Raw genomic sequence first — 17,760 nt, forward strand, 5'->3', positions numbered from 1 at the left:
CTCGCGTTGAAAAAAATGTCATTTTACTCGTATTTCTTGAAAAAAAATTTCCTAACGCTGTTGCCCTCATTTTGCTCGAACCAAATTACTTTTCCTTCTCAGAAATTGAAGTTTCATATCATTACTATTGATTCTTATGCTTCCAAAAGTTAGAGGGGAGAGGGGGAGAAGTATGGATTATGGGTAAAGTCGGGGTGATGTACGAATTTTTTTTTTCAAAATTACGAAAAATATGCGAATTTTGTTTCTTGGATTTTAGTTTACATCCTGTTGAAGATCTTCACTTCACTATATGGCTTAAAACTCACTAAGAAAAATTTCAGTCCCGAGGATGTTTTTAAAAGGGGCTCAAAATGGGGACATTTCTGAAAAAAATCGTACTGTTTTCGATCTCGCCCACAGGTATTTAGAATAGAGTATTCGAGGTTCTGCGTACATCTGGATAATAAGACGGTTCATTTTTTCTTCCATGGAGTGAAAATTTATTGAAAATCCGATTTTGTCGATTTATTGTGTAAGATTCCAAAGGTACAAAAGTTGCATTTTTCTTTGCTGACCGAACATGTCAATACCGAGTCATGATCAAGTAATTGATTTATGTAGACTGAGTACAGCCCATTTTTAAAAAAGAAGGGGGGCTGTAAATGTATAGGATACTGTGAAACCTCGAGGAAGAAATTTTTGAGAAAGGAACGGGGAAGGAGAACCATGATTTCAAAATTCTGAGATGCGCTTTGTTCAATGGTTACTGCAGAAATTTTGAGAAAGTCTTGCAAAAATCTTTTCATGTAGGAAATTTTGTTGGACATCCAGTGGAAAATCTAAGAAACAGTGTGGTCGAGATAGTGCTGCAGAAATTTTAATCAATCAATTGCTGCACAATTTAATTTGAAGATTTTGTTATAACCCCATCAAGTGCTGCAGGTATTATAATAAAGTTCTAAAAAAGACACTAGTACGTTTTTGAAAATTTTACTCAAGTTTTAAAATTGGTACCTTAAGTGTTTGGAAAAATTAAAATTAAAAAAAAAATAGGCATTCTAGTGAAATGAGTTTGGGTTATTCACAAAGGTCGCTTAATAATTGGAAAATTCAATTATTTTTTTGCATTCCTCTCAACTTCTGCCCTTCCCTCCCTTGGTTGAAGGAAGCAAATGTTGATGTTCTTATTGAAAAATAAATCAGGACTTCTTATTCCTCATGTGAATGGATTTCTCTTGATTTTTGGGATGGATTTTAATTCAAGGGTGTGTGTTTTTCGAAGGGATGAGATAGAAAATATGCATCTCTACCAAACTTTTGCAATACCTATATGTATTTTGATGTCGAAATTTTGTTACTTGTAAAATGATTCCTGATTTGATTATAATGAAATGATTTCAAAATTTTGATTCATGGTAAATCTTAAATCACATGACATTGTTTAATCCTTTTGGAGCATACTGTAGTGTATATTTAGCGAAAGGAAACATTTTTTGCCCATGTTTATTTAAATTATTTAGGTGGAGGTTTAATATTATGTACCTGTACCTATCCCTATTCCCTAGTGTAAGCTTAGCTGAGTTAATGCTTTTCATCATGATGACGACGACGATTGAAATCTGTAGAAGTGTGTATTGTATAATATCGAAAGACTATAAACGATTTATAATTGGATTTATTTCTTGATTAAAGATTTCCATTGTTATTTTATCAGTCTGCTGCAAAAATACTCTTTGTATTCGTGTACGTAATTCTAATTACTTACCTATATGGGATCTCGATTCCATAATGTACTTCTATGTACTGCGGATTATAATCAAATCGTCGCTTTCTTGTACGTTCAATAGATAAAGGTACATGGTAGTACATTACATACTACAGATTCAGGACGCACGTAACTCAAGCATGCAGATTGTAGATGTGCTTATATACCTACAAATCATATAGAATGGATGAAGATTTGATTACTACTGCAACGTAGCTATCTGAAAGAAAAGAAAAAAAATTAGTATACCTATCTTGAATTGGAATCTTATTAAACGCGATTAATTATCGAAATGGTGCGTGCCAAACGGTAAATATACAACGACACACGGTGCTACTTATGCATATCTCGGTGATATTACATATACCTATAAGGTATACAGTATACTGTATTATTGAGAAGAGTTTGCTATAGTATGGTACACAATGAGATAATTGGTGTCTTGCTGCGAATATACGCGTACAACACGTACCTTTACCTATACTTATACTTACCTTACCTACCTACATCGTATAATATCGCGTTTTCATTATGCAGATATTTAGACGACGTATGCTGGTAGAATTTTTCGCGATAATTATCATATCTTACGATACGAGCATAACTATATAGTAAGTGTTCGTCTACGCACAGTAACATCGAAATATGCGAGTAAGATACTAAAAATCGCCAACAAGATAAAACACATACTATGTATTGCTGAACTATGTATCTGTAATACACTTGTACTTGTACTTGTACTTAGACTCACATTCAGAACTGTATACTCAAACTTACCCATCCATGTATAGGGTACATGGTGTGTAACCTCGATTTCAACATTGTATAAATGTGTATTATAATGTATTTATATTGTTGTTTATGTATTCATTACGGTGGTTCGGATTCGTTAATGGTTTAGTGCTTATAATATAAACGTGTAATATTCTCTTGAGTTGAATTTGGTGTTAATACATATAATCATGTACCTACATATCATGGTGTTAAAAGGCTGTAAACCTGTGTACAAGATGGTCATTTGTTCTAAGTTCAAAGATATACTCGTATAATATGTATAGTAGATGCCGATACCGCTAAATAATAATAAAAATGTTACTATGTTGTAAAATACAATACTCGAGTGTATTCGCAAACTTTGTATCAAGACTTCTACTAGAAAACTAATCCTGTGTATTGTTTGATGATTACAGCCGCTACTGATTGTAAATTATGGGCTATCGAAAGACAATGCTTCCAAACTATTATGATGCGTACCGGTCTGATAAGACAAACGGAATATACAGATTTTTTGAAAAGGTAACTATGTCATAATTTTATTCTACCTTTTGTAAAAAAATTTGCTGTTTGAAAAATTTTGAAAATAGTATTTTTTTAAAATAACTTTTAAAATTTGCTCTTCATGTGGTAAAGGGTGCAAAACATGCCCAAAATAATAGGTAAGTCAAAAAATAGGGCAAAAATGAGAAAGTATGCCAAATGATTCATTGTAGGTTGAAATATGAAATCTAAAGTGTTTTCAAAGAATAAAGATCGATCTTTGCTAGATCTTGATTTTGTACGAGAAAAAAAAGAGTAAAAAATTTCAAAATTTCGAAAAATAAGTAAAAAAGCAAATACAAATGGAAAATTTATAAGTTTTATTATTGTACATAAAAATAGAAAAAGCCGAATTTTTTGAAATTTTGATTAAAAAATGAATTGTTTGCAATTTTGACGAAAAAAACAAATTTTTTTACAATATTGTGGCTAAACAGCAGCGTTTTTTGCTTTTTTTCCAGAATGCCAATTTTTTTCGATATTTTGACAGTTGAAAAAACAAAAAAAAACTGAATTTATATAATTGCAATTTTGGTAAAAAAAACAAGATTTTTTACAATTTTGACAAAAGAATAAAAATTTTGCATAATTTTAGCAAAGAAATTTTTTTTACCATTTCGTCGAATTTTCTTGCAATTTTGACCAAAAAAAAAATTTTTCTTAAATTTGTTCAGAAGAACAAGATTTTGTACTTTGATAAAATAGAGCCAAATTGTTTGCAATTATTGTTAAAAAGTGCTTTTTAAAAAAAATTTTCAAAAAAGTAGATACTGTTTTCTGAATTTTTGCAAAATAGTGCTTTTTTAAATTTTGACCATACCTGTCCTACCACGAATTTTTTTCAACTCTGAGGAAAAAAAACAATAAGTATCGTGTGCAATTTTGGTTAAGAAGCAAAATCTGTTTGCAATTTTAGATGAAAACCAAATTTGTTTGAAATTTTGGCAAAAAACAGAACTTTTTGGCTTTTGGCAATTTTATCAAACAAAGCAGAAGTGATCGAAAACTTTGACAATAGAGCAAGATAAAAGTGAGATCGTAAACACAGTGAGCAAAAAACTAGACAAAAGTCTGTTGAGACATCGCGTCGATTATTGAAGAATTTTCATGAAATTTAAAATTTTGGTTTTCATGTTTAGATATTATTATCTTGTGTTTCTCTTTCTAAAAAATTCCAGCCGTTCATCATTGAAAATGTGAACCAAAAAAAGCGGAAAAGCATATTGTCATAAGGATTTATGGTAATTCAGATTGTAACTTCCTGCGAAATTGACGAGAATTTTTTTTTCACGTTTACCAAAATGAATTAAAATTGAGAAGGAATGACGATAGATAAGTATGGAGGGGGGAGGGGAGAATGAAAAATTTTGCGAAAATTTTCTCTTCAAGTTCTCTAGCTACAATTTAGCATTACAGCATTGATATAGAATTTTGGTCTTTCGCGAACATTTTTCTCCATTTTTCTCTCAAATTTTTTTTGAAAATTTCGTGCTTAGTTTTAGAAAAATATTATGTATGTATTTTCAGTATTTCACTACTGTAATCTGCTGAATATCTACGTAAAATAATTGCGTCTAATTCTAATTCACCGATTTTCTTTGTTGCAGCGTACCTATTTTCAAAAATCTATCAGATGACACGTTAATTAAAATATCAGATGTATTGGAAGAAGTAAGTAGAACTTTTTGTGTTGTATTTACGATATGATATGACTTACGTTACTGTAATGAAAATGCTGCTTATCTGGATGGAATGTGGAAATTGGCGTTACTTTACTCTTTTCAAGTTGGTAAATACTCGTATTATGTATAGGTAAGAGCAGAGCCTATTTACTTTCTGTTTAATAACTTGAATTATTAGAAGTAGGAAATTGGAAGTTGTAAAAAAAAATTAGGTATAAAGTAATATTATCGCCAGCTCGTTGCACGCCTCCCATCATCTCATCATCAATTACTGGAAAATTTATCAATTTATTATGATGTGCTATGCCACAGCAGCACAGTGTACTGGTACTCGTATAAAGCAGTGGATTGGCAGGTCTACGTATATTTATTAGTCGAACAATCACCGGTACTTTAGTTCACGCTCGAACATACCGCATCAGTTAAATTAAACAAGGTGCATTAAATTTTTCTATCGAATCTCTCATCGTGAGTCCTCAGCCAGATGCCATGGTACTCGCGTAATATCCAATTACCGGCGACACCAACCAACGTGTATTTATTATACGAGTTTGTCAATCAGACAATCGAATCGCGACAGCTAACAGCAACGGCAAAGGCAATAACACCGGTCAGTTGTGGCGCTGGCGATTCTAGTGTGAAATTATTTGTGCAAGTATTGGCATTAGTGTGTCGATACTGGTTACTGGTTTCCTCGATGTCGATGTCGTGTAATAGCTGCTTGCCTTTGATCGATTGTTGTAATTAATATTCGGCCATTTGTCAGCCGTAATACCGCTGGTGACTTGGCAAAATATCTGCTTCTGTATATTCTGGCTTATTGAATACCGGTGTGTATGTTTATTCGTTTTACCTTCGGTTTGAATAACTATGCCTACTCGTATCCGTGACAAACTAGCAATACCTACGCGTAGATGGAATTTTTGTATTGGATGTGGCGACTGGCGGATGGCTAATTTTGAAATGTAGCCATAGATACGTACAAGGTGTCCTATCAGACGTTCGTTACTCGTGCTTCCAATTTGGATGTTACTTATTTCGAGGAGAAGTAAAGTTCAGTGTGTGTTTTTCTTTCTATCGAGTGACCTATTCTTATTTTTTTGTACATTCCATTTCAAAATTTGTCTCAAGTCATCCGTTCTTAAAAATCAATACCCCTTCAAATTTCAAGGTTGGCATACCTAACATCCTTGTAGGATTTTTTGCCTTTTTTACTTTTCTCTGCCCAACTCTGAAATACCTATACATACTAATACGTAGACGTACGTATAACAGATGTTTCGTGGGAAACCGGACACCCTGTATTTGCCTATTCGATGAATGTTTCTGTATTTATACCCTTTGATCCTCTACTACGAGTACTCTGAGGAATAGGTACACTTTACATTTGCCTGTGGGATTATCGATAGAAACCTGGATATATATTACATCGTAAATAATTACACGTTTGGCCAATTAGACTCATTGGAAACAATAGGTCGTATTTTCAAAACAGCCGCAGAGTAAACACAAAATGCTCGCGCCCTAGGGTAATAAAAAAAAATTAGGCAATTTTTAACGCGGCGGTTTAATTGTTTCGATAAGTTTTTCGTCTGATAAGACGTCTTATTATTACGTCAACGATTTAAATTGGCTAAAGAGTCGTTTAATCGTGATATGTATTTGCTGAAAGTATAAATATTTGTATGTTATTTTCATCGCTGCCTCGTCGCTAATGATCCTACAAGGTTGTTTGTTTTACAAATAGAAAATATAGAAGGAAATACAAAACGTTTAATCTCTTGTGTATACCTACGTGTAGAATTATACCTGGTTAAATAGGGTTGATTTTTTTGAACACCTGTTGGTACCTGGAAGCGGGGTTGTTAGTGTTGTTTCGATGGTTTAGGTGAACAAAGTCGAGTAGGTCTAGGTATACAAAAACAATAGAACATGTTTTTGAAATCTCGCTCTGGCATTCGAAACAGTCGGGTATTTTACGAAATAAGTCAGCGGTAGATATTCTAAATGGGAATTTCAACAAAGGCCCACTTCCTTTTTTTCTCGTCTTCGTTATTTTTTTAGAAAATTAAATTCGTCAGGTATGTCTGCTTATCTGATGTCGCTGTCTGGACTATGAACTCTGGAATATCTAGTAGTATGAGATTTTTGACCCGAGGGTTTACTATTTTCACTATCTGGTCGTATGGTTGGTCTGGTGTGTCAACTTTCGATTAACTACATACACTGAAAGAAATAAACGGTAATCGTTACATTAAAACGATGCACTCAGTGCATTAAAACGCGGTAATTTTGGTATAGGAATGAAACGCATTAATCAGTACATATTTAGAGAAGTAACTATTACACAGAAGTGCGGTAACCATTACATCGTTTTTATTCAAGAATATTTAAAAAGTGGGGTTAGGGGGTATACCAATTTCAAGTTTCTCCGCACATCTAAATAAGCCTCACTGGAACGAATTTTTCAAGACCTTATTTACCTACGAAAATTTTCCGACCTAACTGGGATTCGAACCTGCGACCTCTCGTTCCTAACTACCTGCACTTAACGACATGGCCACGAGTAGAATATTTGATTCAGGCCCTAGAAGTATTTATATGTTTTTCACTGTTTGGGAATAAAGGATTTCATTGCAGTACGGCGATGTACTCAGTACATCGTTTACTGTATTCAGTAAATCACTACAAGGTTCTCAGTCATGTTTAAGGAATGCAATCATTGCTTACTACATGATGTAATTATTACCCACCAAACGATGTTTTGAATACCATGTTTGCAGGACTGAGTCCCCAAAGAAATGCAATGAGAACATAGAAATGAATTTTAAAAAGTGATGCAATAAATCCATCCTGGCGATGTACTCATTCCATTATTTGATGCATTCTCTGATTTAAACTATGTAATCATTACATCAAAATGAGGTAATTTGAAAATTACTATACTGTGCAGTAACCATTGCATCAATTTCGGGACTGAATAACGCGTTTTGAAAATCATTTCTTTCAGTGTAGTACTAAAATCACCTTTTCTATCGTATTTTTTTCTCGGTGCAGCTGTGTTTGGAATATTTACGTGTGTAAAATGACTGATACGTGTATTAAAACAAAAGCTTGTGATTGATGAAAAAATTGGAAGTTTCTATAAGAGTAGATCTGAAGGAGTAATGTATTGTTAGATTTTTTAGCTATAGAAATCGATCATGAAAATGGTCGAAAATCATCATCAGGTACACAAATTTCTATAAATAGTGAGTCGATGATTGTGAGATTGAGACTAATAAATTAACAGATTATGGTCTATGGAGTTTGAAATGCATAATCGTCAGTTGTACTTAGCTTTTACCTAACATTTTGTTTAATTAACGAAGTAATTTAAGTATGTAGGTAATTGTCTATCAAGTGTGTATAGGAAAAGAATGGGAACTGCGTAATAAATTGCGAATCTGTCAATGAAAATATATTGAAATTTATTCAAGGAAGAAGTACTCGTAGAAAAAAAGATACAATTTCTCTGTATATCTAATTTTATTTTTCAAAATGCATAGGAAATTGTTGTTTTTAATGGGATCAAAATAATTTCAACCCTTGGTCGACTTGGTCTTATAAATTTGTGGATTGTGGCATGTTCATTGTTCATCTAAATTATTTTCAAAGCTAAACGTTAAGTAGTTAGGTACGTGACATTCCTAGCATCGCGTTTCTAAATTGAATGATGCATTGGGAAGCTATGAATTCTCGTAAATTAGGCATTTACATAATGTTAACTTATTAATGAGAACTAACCTTTGTCTCGCTATTTATATTTTTTTATTTCATTTATTCTATAAATTTGTACGTTGGTTAATAAAATAGATATTATGAGTAACTGCCTAAAAAAGGTACCAGTAATAACCTTGGATGACTCGTTTACGGTTGTCCACGATTTCACCGATATAATCGTAAAATTATAATACCTACTGGGTGTCTAACTGTCTATAGCCTGTTTACAAGTCATTAAAGTCGTGAAAATTAAGTCATATTTTCATTTAATGAGCGAGAGAATAATAATTGAGAATTTCTCAAAAATCGTCTTAGATTATAAATCCGTTGAAAATCGTTTTCTGGAATTTTTGCACTAAAGTCGATCATTTCTGGGATATTTGTTCAGTGTCGTAGTCAAAGAAATGGGACAGAGCTGGAACGGGGGGGGGGTATTTTAGTATAATAGCGCCACTTTTTGACCTTTGCATCCAGTTTCAAAAACCCCCAAAAAAAATTGATGAGTTTTTGCTTGTACCTACTTTTCGGGATTGGTAATAATATGTAACCAGAAATTGGTACCACTGTATTCCGAAATATTTTGTCGAAAAATTAGCGATTTGCAAATTTTCACCTGCTCAGTGGATCCTTAAAAATGATCTTGGATTTTGATAACACTAGAGGCAGAATCTCACGTGCTGTCTTTTGGAACTCGGTGTTTTTTCCAAAACAGGTTTGGGTAATAGTGGAGGCAAATTAGCATCATATTTCGAAAATAAAAACATTTTTGGCTACCAAAGATTTTATGATGAAAAATTGTCAAGGGTAGTCCCCTGAATAATTCCTGAGAATTACCACCCCACAGACCCCTTGCTAATTTTTTTATGGGGGGTTGAACCCCCCCAAAATAGGTTTTTTGCAGTTTTATCTTCAGGAGTTGATTTTACGTCAAAAATAGCTTTATATTTGAGTTCTACGTCAAATTTCCGATCTAGTGACATATCAACTGTCCTTCTACCTCCAAGGGGGGTGGGGCTAGAACCATTCAAATTAGAGGGGGTTTCTAAAAAACACAAAAAAGCTATCGGCACGTACGAGGGGTGAAATGGGCCCCGAGAGTGTTTGGGTTGATACTAGCTTGGAAGGTGGATACCATCGAGAAACTACCGCATGGAAAATTTCAGATCAACACCATCTCCCCTTTTTGGGGAACACCCCTTTTCTGAAATTTTAATAACACTTTTCTCAGCCCCATTTTAACCGATTTTGAAAATTTTTCAGCATGTTATGTATATCTTCAGTAGGTATCCCCACAAAAATTTTCAACCCCCTCCTCTCATATTTACCCCTCAAAATGGTGTAAAAATGTGTCTTAGGGAGAGTTGGGGGGTAAAATGGGAATTTTGGGGAAAATAACTGAGTATTAATGAGTAGGGTGGCGTTTTCTTATGATTCGATACTGCTGAGCACGAATATGACGTCAGAATTTTTGCTACACTCACCTAGCCCTCTCCAGCGCACTTAGCCCCCTCAATTTTTACTATTGTTAAAAAGCATCAAGTTAGTTGAAAAACGCTATTTTGAGGGGTAAATATGAGGGGAGGGGGTTGAAAATTTTTGTGGGGATACCTACTAAGAATATACATGACATACTGAAAAATTTTCAAAATCGGTTAAAATGGGGCTGAGAAAAGTGTTATTAAAATTTCAGAAAAGGGGGGTTCCCCAAAAAGGGGAGGTGGTGTGGATCTGAAATTTTCCACGCGATAGTTTCTCGATGGTGTCCACCTTCCAAGCTAGTATCAACCCAAACACTCTCGGGGCCCATTTCACCCCTCGTACGTGCCGATAAATTTTTTGTGTTTTTTAGAAAACCCCTCTAATTTGAATGGTTCTAGCCCCACCCCCCTTGGAGGTAGAAGGACAGTTGATATGTCACTAGATCGGAAATTTGACGTAGAACTCAAATATAAAGCTATTTTTGACGTAAAATCAACTCCTGAAGATAAAACTGCAAAAAACCTATTTTGGGGGGGTTCAACCCCCCATAAAAAAATTAGCAAGGGGTCTGTGGGGTGGTAATTCTCAGGAATTATTCAGGGGACTACCCTTGACAATTTTTCATCATAAAATTTTTGGTAGCCAAAAATGTTTTTATTTTTTCTTATTTGCCTCCACTATAAGCGATGAAGCGAAAAAACCACGATTTTTTTCAAAAATTCCCTCTCTTTGAGAGCCCATATCTCTTTTGTAGGGACACTTCCGAGGTTAACTTTTTTTTTAGGGTGCTTTTCAATTCTGACTGAAGGTCTTTGCCAAATTTGATCAACATTTTTCAACATTTTTTTTTCGCGATTCGGCCCAGTAATAAGTTTATTTTTTATGCCAAATACATCGAAATAGTGTTCTTAACTCGGTATGTGAACTATATCAGCTGTCAACCTATTGAATTTCACCGGGTTTTTAGATAACCCTTGATTGTTTACTCACCTAGAAGGCGATGAAATATAATAAATTCATTTTTGTATTTTGGCTTGAAAAAAATTTGACGACCGATATGACAATGAATCAGTTTATCTAATTATACCACAATACATTCTAATTGATGATCAAAGATTGAGTTAGATTATTTAAAAATAATGGGTAATAATAAAAAGCTGAATACTTTCATTAGGTACTATAGACACGTTTTATGACAACGTTCTATTTGCTATTAGTGATTGGAAAAAGTAGGAGGATTGTCTTCGAGTTCTCGTTTTGTTCGCAGAATTTTGATCAACGCTGACGATTCCATAATGATTCCTAAATAAATCAGAAAAACGATGTGAGATTAAAATATGTGGGTAAATCCTTAACTGAAGTTATCACTAATATAAACCGCTTTGAAAACACGTTGTTATTTTCATCCAATCAAAAATCAAAGACATCTGTCTGAACTAAGCGTACACTCAGTATTTATTCATTATAAAAAGTACTTTACATACGTGTAACCCAAATTCCATTCGAAATTATCCAAAAGAGACCAAACAGTGTAGCCAGTAATATTACACTTATCGTCGTATTTCGCTAATAGAAGTTGATTGAGATAATCCTATATGGATATACAAAAACGAATTAATTTTTAGTTAAAGACAATTTTAGTATGATTTGACTGATTCGATCAAATAAAATTTCGAATTTTTATTCTTACTCGATAATAATTTATGCGAACAGTGTCATTCATTTCGCCATCGTCGAGACCGTTTTCGCTGATGATGATTGCAGGATAGTTATACGCTTTCGAAACTGAATTCAACACAGATCTGAATCCTTCCGACTTCACCTGTAAATTGGTCAAATGATAAAATTCGCACGCGTTATCTAGGATTATTTTAGACCTGTCTATCATTTTTAGAAATACATAAGTATTTAAGCTTTACCTCCATTTTCTCGCCTTTGGTTTCAGGCGATGTTGTGTTTTCCTCCTTATTCGTCGCGTTTTTATCTTTAAAAAAATGCAATTGCGATTTTGAGTTTTCCTCCTCATTCATCACATTCATATCTTTGTAAAAAGGTAATGTGATGTTTTCAGGAGCATTTGCGGGAAGTGGACTGCAAATATAAGTTAGGTAATGGTTTAGACTGAAGAAGTCGGCAGCTCCTGTAAATTATAAAAGATTTGGTCACTTCGACAATATTTATATTGGAATTTTCGTTCAAATTTTGACCTTTCATCCAATGAAAGTGTAATCGTTAAAGCTTATACCTTTTAGAGATTTTTTTTCTTCTTCTGTAAATGCAGGAAGTCGCGACATCGTTAAACCTTCCGCCTTGCTATTATTATAGACTATTTCTCGCACCAGTTTTGGATAATCTCCCTCGGACGAAAAAATTGGATGAGCGAATATTCCTAACTGATTATATTTTCATTAAAAGTCGTATTTACTTTCAGAAAGTATTCTTTGATAAAATAGTTGTCGAATTAATGCGGATAGATGATACGAATGTATTTGTTAATTTACCTACATTGAATTCAAAGTATCTTTTCACAGCTTCTGCATCTTCTGGCGATTTTGTTTTTGGAAAACAAGCGTCGTAATTTAGAGTAATGCTGACTTTTCCTGAAAATATAATCGAGCAATTTCATTTAAAAAGCAGGTTACGTTTGCTGAAAAGAGTTTTTTTTTTTAGTGTATTAGAAATTTTTGGCGGTTGGTTCACGTTCAAAAATATTGGTCTTGTAGGTAATGCTTTATACCGTGTGTTATCTTAATTAGTTGCTTATCAGAAAATTTCTTTAGCGTCATCAAATCACATGCCATCTAATTTTAAAAAATCAATGGCACCCGAGCTTACCCACTTAGGCTAAGACTTTTGTATTTCCTTCAGCTGTTCAACCTTTGGGTATTCGCACCACACCCTTTAACGCCACAGAGTTGAATAATTCGATCCATCACTATCATTTGATTTGAAAATTGAAAATTTCCTAAAAATGATGATTTAGATTTCCGAAGCCAATTTTGAAAATGCAGAATTGCAGATGGATACACAAAGTCATGTTGTGTAAAGATTTGTTATAATTTTTTTTCCATCCCCCTATCTCAATTTTTTGAGTGTACCTCGTACAATTTTTCGCATGAAACATTTTAAAATTTATTTGTTGTACTACCCGCTGCATTTTTTGAAAATTTTTTTAAACAAAAAGCACGAACTTTCTCCAATTTAAAAGTTATTCCAAGTTCCCACCTATGACCTATCGAGATATTTAGTCAAACCTAATTTATACGAAAGTAAAATTTAATGAATTCAAGCTCACCATTTTGTTGTGCTTTATATTTCTTCTCATACAATCTGTAAATTCGCATGTGCGACAATAAAATATGATGACTGACCCTGTAGTCGGCCGGCGAACCTAAGCCTAATGCAGGTGCGTGATCGTCTTCGCTATACCCAAATACGATAAAATAAGGCTCGTTTATCGTTGTCCACCATTTCACCTGAATTCGAAAAAAATGAAACACTTCGGATTACTCAATTTTAAAAAATAATATGAAACGTTATTTTAAAGAAAATTATTTTACCCTGTCGCCGTAATTTTTAAATAAAATGTCAGCGTAATGCTCCATATGATCGACAATTGTCGGATTGAGCCAACCTCCGGCATCTTGAAGTTTCTGAGGTAAATCCCAATGATAAATGGTGATCTGCGAAATGAATATATCGATATTTTGGTTCAATACAAATTATATACTCGTACGTGTTTTTGGGGTAGACGTAGTTGCAATTTGTATACGTACCATGGGTTGAATGTTTTTTTCGAGTAGATAATTTATTACATTGTTGTAATACTGAATTCCAGCTGGATTGATTTTACTCAAGTCTCCATTTGGTAGGATGCGAGCCCAACTGATGGAAAATCTGTACAAATTGAACTGTGCAAACGTGTAAAGTATGTTCGAGGATCATTGATGCTGATATTGTTGAAACGTACCATGTACGATAGGTAACTAATGTTTATAAAAGACTTACCCCGATTTCTTTCAAAAGATCGATATCTTCTTTGTAAAAGTAATACGATTTAGCAGCATCATCGCCATTATCTTTATTCAAGATCGCATCTGGGTCCGAGTGAGTTAATCGGTCCCATATATTTTCTCCTTTTCCTGTAAAAAGAAAACGATAAAGGCTTCGAAACACACACGAATAAATTAAAAATCTAAACAATCTATACAATTACCATCGACATTCCATGCTCCTTCAATTTGATAGCTCGACGTAGCCACACCAAACAGAAAATCGTCGGGAAATTTTAAAGCGTGCGTGGTCGGATATTTCGTTAAAATATTCCACGCGCATAAAGTCAAAAAAAATTTTCCGAGCATTTTGATAGACTTTTCATTACTTTCACATGTGTCAGCAAGTGTTTCAGCTGACCAACTGCGTTTTGACAGTGATAACACCTATACTTATATCTACAAATTACATAAATATTTCTTCTTTTCATTTATTTTAGTTTTTTAAATCGTTTTTTAGAAAAAATAGAAATAAAATGAACAAGGTAGCGATAACACATACTAACTGTTCGAGCACAGACTATTTGAAAACGCTATTTATAAAATTGTGTATTTTCTTTTGTATTTTATTGCTGAGGGAGTTTCTACACTTATGGCGCGGTTTTATGTCGATTTCTGTGGTTTTTTTTGAAATAATTCGAGAAATATCCTCGAAAGACCAGGTGAGGTTGGTCTATACCCCAACATCAATTTGGTTCCACTCAAACTATGAGAACCTCGAAAGGGTCAAGGTAATGAAATGCAATAACTTTTGAGGTAACGATTTGCGAATTTTTTCATAAATATTTTCGGTCTTTGTTGCCGAGAAAATTGCTGCTCCTTCATGAGCTTTTTGTGGTCAGTATTTCTCGAGTTATTCCAAAAAAAATAATAAAATGAAATTAGAATTCACACCGCAAGTGTATCTACTCCATGGAACAGGAATAATACCTGGTACAGAACGCAACTTTTGACTGGCAACAGGAATGGCAACGAGAAGGTATGGCTGGTAAAGCACGGAACAGGAATAGGGAATAGGAACTCTAATATGTGACCAAAATCAAAAGCGCATGTTCTTGAAGGGCTGGTTTTTCAACGCTCAGATTAGGATTTTCATGCGCCTGGGGCGGTTAAATCCTTATCTGAGCAATGGAATTGGAAAAACCAGCCCTTAATGTTCCAAATTTATGTTTCCAGTTAACGTTCCGATGTCTTCAAATGGTCAATATTCCATTGAAAAAAAAAATCAAAATTCAGACATGGAAATTGGAACAATAACTGGAATGGTGAAGTCGGTGACTGGAAGGGGAACTGGAACTATGTTGGATCATCAGAATACGATCAGGACAGATAGAAATTAGGAGCTCTTATGAACAATGGTGATGCTAAGCTTATCAGTACGTATTGATAATGCAGGGTTGTCTGATATACTGTTGAAAATGTTGCATACTTATTATGTACCAGAAATTCGAACGTGGTTTTTTTTTTTTGGTCTTGAGTGGCTTTTCTCACCCTCACGTCCCCCTCACAAAATTTTTTGAATAGAATTCTAATGAATATCAATACAGCATTGTGGTATATTCATGCTGGCAGTGTGAGTACTAATTTAGGAATTGCTCACATTGCTCACCATAGGAAGAAATAGTGGAGTCGCGCTCCGAATTTTCTGGGGGTGGAGGGTGGAGGGTTCATATTATCTCATTTTAAACCATTTTAAAAGTTTGAAGTTGATTTTAATCGAATTTAGAGATTCTCAAAATAATAGTTCTTCCCTTTAAAATGTCATAATTTTGTGACCTTTTCATTCTTGGTGGGAGGAGGGGTAGGTTAAACAATGACCAAAAAATTTTTTGAATTTTTCTTGCGTTTAATTAATGTTAGTTGGCCATAAATTTTTGCAAAGCCATCAAGTTTTTTTCTAAATTAGAAAAAGACCTGCTATATTATCTTAGTATGGTGGTTAGGATGTCAAATAGGTCGCGAAAGTCGTGAAAAAGTCGCGATTTTTACCAAAAATCACCAAAAAGTCGCTGAAAATCGTCCTGACTTAAAAATGCAATTTTTTATTGAAGTACTTCCTACTTAATATCTAATATTGATTTCATTGAATTATAAATGAAGTTTTCAATTTTTTCATATTTCTTTAGTACAGAGTATGTTATTTTTAATACATTTTTCCATGGCACATGGGAACTGTTGAAAGTTGGCCAAAAACTCCCTTTAAAAAAGTGTGAATTTTACTAGAAATTGGAAACTCATTTTTAAAAAAAATTTTTGTTAAAAAAGGGGGGACTACTAAAAAAAAAGTCGCGAATTTTGAATATCAAATTTTGGTAGACACCCTGAGTGATTAGTGCATCAATAAAATTAGATTTCAATATTTTTCATCTAAAAGACCTCGCTCCAGAAAATACCTATTTATCTTGCAAATTCCAAATGTTCAAAACATTTTTTATTGCTCCAACTTTAGAGCTGTTTTTCTCAAAATCCACTTTTTTAACTTTATGTTCTTTTTTCTCGAGAATGGATGAACTGATTGATTTCATTTGGGAAGGGGGGGGGTCCTATGATGAATTAAAATTTATTGAAGTAGAACGCTTGAATTATTGCAACCAAACATGAAATGAATTAAATTTCAAAAAAAAAAAAAGTAGAACGCTGAAATTGATCTGACCTAAACAAATCACAACACATTTAAGAGAGAGAAATTTAATCGTCATCCGATAATCGGATGTCAGGTGTGATTACAAACGTATTGTGCATCGATGAAACTTTGTAGAGAACACATAATAAAATAACGCATCACCATTTTTCAAAATACGGTATTAATCTAAAGGATTTATCACATTTTTACCGGTTCACTTTTCTTCCTATCAAAAAAAAAAAAAAAAAAAAAAAATCAAACTGATGAAATCAAAAATTATACACAAGTCACAGTCACTGCACAAGGTACCACCACTCAATTTGTATCACGTCGCGTCAGTAATCACTTTTGTGAATTTTACAAAAATTATTTTTTTACGAATTCTACTCATTTTATAGTAAAATTCATTAACTTAAGTGCCATCTATCGCAGTGTTTTAAATTACAATATTCGCATTGTAATATTTACCACATCTGTGGTTAAGTTTTGTTTCATACTATGGTAATTATTTCTATGTAGGTGTTTTTACTATAGTGCATAATAGGTAATTGAAACAATGAACAAAGTACATATTTTTTTAAATACAATATTGGAAAATGCACCATGGTACATAGCCGAATACATATAATAAAGTTTTCTCTCAATGTACATAAGTTGTACTCGATATTTTGTAATGGGTCACTTTCTTATAATCATTGTGCCATTTGTTTATTCAATTAACTACGTTATAATAATGTTATTTCGATAACAACTCATTTCTTCTCCGATTTTCATACATTACATTTCATCTTATGTAATCAAATGCAAATAGGGAAAGAATATTTGCCAATCGGATGTAAATATGAATATCCTATTGTATGCTCATTTTGCTTACTTGTATTGGTATACTATTCGTTAAATATAGGTAATGATTGTCGAAGAAAAATGCACTTGTAGGTACATAGAAACCAAAATGATCTAGGGAACCTCACGACGACGTGTCCCTCAGGGATTTGGATGGAAAGTGGTCTCAGTGGTAGCCCTTCGACCATATATTACACCATTAAAATTTTAGCTGCCAGTTGTGAGTTTAGCTCCCACAGTAAGAAGTCCCTTGGT

At 33.5% G+C, this 17,760-nt stretch overlaps 2 protein-coding genes across 7 annotated transcripts in view; one reads left to right on the plus strand and one right to left on the minus strand.

Annotated features, from left to right (window-relative positions):
• Positions 1-17,760, plus strand: part of for (cGMP-dependent protein kinase for) — a 90,355-nt gene that overhangs the window by 63,045 nt on the left and 9,550 nt on the right. For all 4 annotated transcript variants that reach the window (XM_065350271.1, XM_065350270.1, XM_065350272.1 and 1 more), the window contains 2 exons: positions 2,938-3,043; positions 4,672-4,735. In XM_065350271.1, the coding sequence (XP_065206343.1) occupies positions 2,938-3,043; positions 4,672-4,735 (170 nt within the window). The remainder of the gene's footprint in view (positions 1-2,937; positions 3,044-4,671; positions 4,736-17,760) is intronic.
• LOC135835835 (myrosinase 1-like) lies at positions 11,046-17,177 on the minus strand. Of its 3 annotated transcripts, XM_065350275.1 has the most exons (13): positions 16,873-17,177; positions 14,970-15,061; positions 14,204-14,438; positions 13,996-14,129; positions 13,764-13,898; positions 13,548-13,670; positions 13,283-13,463; positions 12,493-12,587; positions 12,233-12,380; positions 11,907-12,127; positions 11,678-11,809; positions 11,472-11,578; positions 11,046-11,289 (listed from the first exon to the last, which is right to left on the minus strand). In XM_065350275.1, exons 3-13 carry the CDS (start codon positions 14,346-14,348, stop codon positions 11,178-11,180), a joined length of 1,533 nt encoding a protein of 510 aa, XP_065206347.1. In that variant the 5' UTR covers positions 14,349-14,438; positions 14,970-15,061; positions 16,873-17,177; the 3' UTR covers positions 11,046-11,177. The 3 variants fall into 3 exon arrangements, with proteins under 3 accessions (XP_065206347.1, XP_065206348.1, XP_065206346.1); XM_065350276.1 differs by lacking the exon at positions 14,970-15,061 and having other exon boundaries at positions 14,204-14,426; XM_065350274.1 differs by lacking the exon at positions 14,970-15,061.

The sequence above is a fragment of the Planococcus citri genome, chromosome 2 (genome assembly GCF_950023065.1).
Source record: "Planococcus citri chromosome 2, ihPlaCitr1.1, whole genome shotgun sequence".
In the NCBI taxonomy this organism is placed as follows: domain Eukaryota; kingdom Metazoa; phylum Arthropoda; class Insecta; order Hemiptera; family Pseudococcidae; genus Planococcus; species Planococcus citri.